Raw genomic sequence first — 1396 nt, forward strand, 5'->3', positions numbered from 1 at the left:
ATAATGTTTTACAAGTAATAAAGTTTGCAAATTTAGAAATTTGCATAGAAGTTAGGATTATAACTCGTTATTAGAATAATTATTTTACTTTTAACAATACATTATAATTACAATACTATTTGATAGGATTAGGGAGTAGTACTAGGACTACATAGTACTTCTCTCTATATATATATATATATATGGAAAGTAAGATTTTGAAGCCGTTGGAACGATTGGAATGGACAGCCATGCACACAGAGAAGAGGGGCGAAGAGAGCCACAAGAAGCTCAAGAAAATCGGCGAAGATTTCGAAAACTCCTGTTTCGCAGCGTACGCTTTCTCGACACGAAAATTATCGCATTCCATTCATCAACAATCAAAATCTCTCTGCAACGCCGGCCGATCAATTACCGACAATAATTCTATGTATCAACGGCGATCAATTTATTACATCTCTGTTACGGCGGTGCATTTAACGGTGTGTTTCCGGCGATTTTTGATATCTGGAATACTCAATTGCGATCAGCTAGGTTTCTCAATGTCTATCACGCAGACGAAAAATTGATTAAATGCACATGAGCTTTTTCCTTGGATATAAATGGTGCGTCATTCTTTCGATACTTGAACTACATTTGTTCCTTTATAAAAAAAATGTTTTTTTTCTTTTTCGTGCGATAGTAATGCAACTAGGTTTGTCAGAGTTACTTAGTACCCATGTGAGAGATAACTAATGAGTTCGTGAAAGAGAATATAGAGACACATTACGATGTAGTAATTGCATTCATTTGAATTCAGCATTGGAGAATTTATTATTTTCTTCTTACTATTTATAATCCAATAGATATATCCATTAATAGTGTATTAATGTTTGGAGAAATAGTATGGTTCAAAGCCTAAGAAAAGACAGTTGGACTAGAGTTCAGATTAAGTGCATAATCTGTTACTCCATATTGTTAAGGCGTAGTAGTAGTTGTTTGGCAACAGGCTATTGTGATTTGTGCTGGAACACCAACTTAAATTGATATGTGACATAGTTGGAAGCCTTATAGTTCTTGAATTTTACTTCCATTTTTTGGGGTCGATATCATTGCTGCAAAGAAGTGAGAAGTAGAGTAAAAAATCAGCGGTGTTTCTGTAGCTTCTTAGGAGGGAGGAAAACCAATCTAAGTGGAACAAGCATTCAGAACTGTTTCAAATACTCCAGCATTCAGAACTGTTCAAACTCCATGTTAGTCTAGGAAACTAACGATGACATATTGACATCATGTTAGAATGCTGCAGTAGCATCAAAGTGGTGACTGATCAAAAGAACAATTATACTACATGAAGAGTAATTTTGACATGTTTAATGTCAAAAAATATTAACCTAAAAAATTGATGGAACCAGTGAAGTTCTCTTTGATTTTTTTTTTT

The 1396-nt window shown here is 34.2% G+C and overlaps 1 protein-coding gene across 1 annotated transcript in view; it reads left to right on the forward strand.

Moving 5' to 3' along the window:
- The first annotated feature begins 231 nt into the window (after positions 1–231).
- Positions 232–1396, forward strand: part of LOC109212607 (myosin-9-like) — a 19355-nt gene continuing 18190 nt past the window's right edge. Inside the window, exon 1 of the mRNA XM_019376260.1 lies at positions 232–584. Coding sequence (XP_019231805.1) covers positions 582–584 — 3 coding nt within the window. The 5' untranslated portion in view covers positions 232–581. The remainder of the gene's footprint in view (positions 585–1396) is intronic.

This window comes from Nicotiana attenuata, unplaced genomic scaffold, assembly GCF_001879085.1.
Source record: "Nicotiana attenuata strain UT unplaced genomic scaffold, NIATTr2, whole genome shotgun sequence".
NCBI lineage: Eukaryota > Viridiplantae > Streptophyta > Magnoliopsida > Solanales > Solanaceae > Nicotiana > Nicotiana attenuata.